At 40.7% G+C, this 3,633-nt stretch overlaps 1 protein-coding gene across 1 annotated transcript; it reads left to right on the forward strand.

The window, feature by feature from the left end:
• The first annotated feature begins 206 nt into the window (after window positions 1-206).
• Window positions 207-2,566, forward strand: LOC137791778 (calcitonin gene-related peptide 2). Its single transcript, XM_068586929.1, has 4 exons — window positions 207-275; window positions 1,323-1,418; window positions 1,897-2,037; window positions 2,127-2,566. The coding sequence occupies exons 2-4, from the start codon at window positions 1,339-1,341 to the stop codon at window positions 2,299-2,301; spliced, it is 396 nt and encodes a 131-aa protein (XP_068443030.1). The 5' UTR covers window positions 207-275; window positions 1,323-1,338; the 3' UTR covers window positions 2,302-2,566.
• Window positions 2,567-3,633: the final 1,067 nt, after the last annotated feature.

Here is a 3,633-nt window from a genome sequence, read left to right on the forward strand (position 1 = left end):
ATTTTTCTGCGTGTTTACAGGTTTAAGAGTGTACAATAAGGTCCAGCTGTGCGTGTGCGGCGTATATAAGAACCTCGTTGGATCTCCACCCCCCTCGTCCTCCCCATTCTGTGTAAATGAAAATGCGAGGCTATATTTGGACAGAGCTGATGTCACAAGTGGTTTGAGCGATGAGCCTATAACTGTTGGAGTCGCTTTGTGTGACAGTCTGACAAACCCTGGAGTGCTCCAGTGACAGACTGGGATCTGCTGGCTACTGGCTGACACCACAGAAAGTAAGTACTCTGACTTACTGACTGAACGGGCTTTTACGCAGGACCTGTGGCGGAGGCTGCTTCTTGTGTGTATACATAGAAACGGGCTGCTACAGGAAATGAACAATAGTTTTGTGGTGGGTTTAAATATAGCATCATTTGATAAATGTCTTTCTTTTTTTTTTAAATGCTTGGTGACAACTGTTTGTTTTTTATTTAAGGTTGAAATTATTTAGTGGTAGGAAATTAATTATGATGTGTTGCAGTAAAGAGGATTGTGCATACAATTGTTCAGGAAAGACATTTGATTTTCTATTTTAATTTAAGGACGTATCAAAGTCATCAAATATATAGACATATTTTTGTATTACATTACATTATGTTTAACACATTTTATTATGTATATATTATAAAACTTGTGCACACACACTGTACATATCTATCTATATATTAATATATATTAATACGGAAATCTATAAAACTGCAACTACTCTGATAATTAAAATCATCATAATTGCTCAAGCGAACATCCTACATATTATATTACTTACATAACTACATATTCTTCTGATGTGATAATACATTCAATAACTTTGGGTTTGGGACTGCAGGTCAGACGGTTTTCAATACTTGTGAGAAATTATGTTTTTTTTCATAATTACAGCCATTTCATAGATAATATTAGTAAAATAATTAATTAAAAATAGTTGCTAGATGCAAACCTATTTACTATAAAAATAATAATATTCATAACATCAGTGTTGAAGTGGTTTGTGCTTGGTAGAAGCCGGTGTCATATTGTTACTGAAGCATTGACAAGCTTTAAATTAGACAGTTTGTGAATTATTAAATGTATATATAATTTAAAAAATATATACTTTTCTTGTTTTTTTCTCATAATGGTGACACTAAATCAGAATTGAAATAGAAATAACAAGATAGGACATCAACAAATGTCTTCGCTGTCTTTTGTCAGGTATTCGTAGTTAAATGAAGGTTTATTAAAAAATGTTGCATTCTGGATTCTGTAACAACAAACCTCACTGTGTCGTATCCTTGTTCATCCAGGTAATCGTCCTCCACTATGTATCACCTGAGGGTGCCTGTGCTTCTCCTCATGCTGCTTGTGTTGCTGCGCTGCGTCACCACCGCCCCGAGCTACAGGTAGGTGCCCACACACGTCCGCACACACACACACACACACACACACACACACACACACACACACCATACGCAGATCACTGAGCTCTCTGGTGTGGCTGTGCAACGACTTGTAAAAAAAAAAAAAAAGTACTCGTCTAATATCAGGGCCAGAGTTTAAACAGTGGCAAGCAATTCAACTGTGCAGGTTGCAATTTGCTGAAATATGTGGATCGTATCAGATCTGAGGTCAGCAGACAAGCAGCTGAATATTGGGCAAATTGTGCCACAAGTAGCCCTGTAATGTGCTGTGTGAGGAGCAGCAGGCCATTGAGAAGTCTGGAAGTAGAAAGCCAATTGGGCTTTTGTGTGGGAAAGTGCAACTCATGTGAAGCTAAGTGCCCACTTTGTCTTCTTGCTCTCGGGACTAGTGGACGCTCTGAAGAGGCTGTAATCAGCTATCAGTGTGAAACGCTTTGGACCTTTTCCATCTCTGACTCAGGTACTTCAGTCCCAGCTCCTCCAGCGAGCGGGAAAGTGGTCTCCCAGACGGCGACGGCTGGTTAGCTCCCGGGCTCGTCTCCAACTCTTTCCTCGGCCTCGTCGCCACGCGGCCGCAGAGGGGGCTCACAGCGATGAACAGGTACGCGGCATTTACAGACAGCAGCAGCTGTATTAACGACATCCACCATTACATGGAAAATAAAACTCTCTCTGTACCTTCTCCCCCAGCCACCACATAGAGAAAAGAAAATGCAACACGGCCACCTGCGTCACCCAAAGGCTAGCGGACTTCCTGGTCCGCTCCAGTAACACTATCGGCACCGTCTACGAACCCACCAACGTGGGATCCTCCACCTACGGCAAGAGGGGCCTGCTGCAGCCGCCCAGCTTCCTGCCTCTCTAGTGCCCGCTGAGGACCGTCCCAGCGCTCTGATGATGTAACCACGCATCTTATGTAACAGTGATTGTGAGAATGGCGTGACTAATGGTGACATTGATGGCGATGGTGATGATTACGATCAGAGTGTTCTTGTTTATTTGATGAACTTTAAGAAACAGTGCCTTTAATTTACAACATCAAAGTTAATGTCTGTTCTTTGTTTTCTGACGTGTCGTGGCTCTGGTAATGCTGTTCCACACTGGCATGATGTGAATATAACAATACATGGAGGTGAATAACAAAACCATGAATAAAAGAAAACAGATGTAAAGCCATATGAAATACATGTTGATTTTGATAATAAAATTGTGAAAATCTATACATATATTTTATAATTTCCATGCGTTTTAAGCCACATTATTACATATTATGGCAAATGCATGCAGGAGCTATCTGTTAGTACTGACTTGCATCATCATGTTCCAATAAATCAGATTAGATCAGCTATTAACAAGACATTATAAAGTCATGTCCTGGGAGTTGCCACAGTAACCTCGGAGGAATTTCTTATTACCTTTACGTAAATTTAATGTAGACCTATGGGCTATGGCATGTGTGCACCATTGCCTGGTAACATAAAGGCCTCAGAGAGAGTACAACAAATGTCTTTTAGGCCCTAAAAGATACACTGGCATTGTGTGTCTTGCTCCTAAATTTCTAAGGGTAGGTTGAATGCAGGAACCAAATTTCATGTATGTATGTAAAATATGTATCATGATGAATGTAATAAAGTTTAGTTTAGCTTAGTTCGACTAAACTGAATGAATTCAATTGTTTGTTTTTGCTGCAAATTCGACTTCTGCTTTTATGCCATCGGATATCATCTTTCAGCACAATAGTTCTGAGGAATAGTTCAACATATTAAAAGAATACGCTTAGACGAGAAGATGTCGCTCACGTGTCTGTACAGTAAACATGCAGCTGGCACCAGGGGTCAGTTAGCTCAGCTCGGGATAAGGACTGGATGTGGTTGGGAAAAGAGCGAGATAATAAGTCTCAGGTCCGTATCAAGAAAGACTCCAACAGATAACCCTCATTTTGTCATTTTTACACTTCAGTGTGTACAGATTAGCAGATCACACTACTGCACCAGGTGCACCATTCAACACCATGGACAGCACCTGAGCAGACGAACAATGTAAATCCAGCAAAACATAGTTTATTTGAAAACTGTATACAGAAGATGAGGTTTGCATTGTTGCCGGCTAACATCATAATTGAAGGTCAGATACCATTTGAGAGGGAACACAAGGTGCTGGTCTCTCTGCTGCTGAGGAGCCGACTGTGACTGCTGTT

This window comes from Clinocottus analis, unplaced genomic scaffold (assembly GCF_023055335.1).
Source record: "Clinocottus analis isolate CAN_PGR_092001 unplaced genomic scaffold, fCliAna1.0.p SCAF_20, whole genome shotgun sequence".
NCBI lineage: Eukaryota > Metazoa > Chordata > Actinopteri > Perciformes > Cottidae > Clinocottus > Clinocottus analis.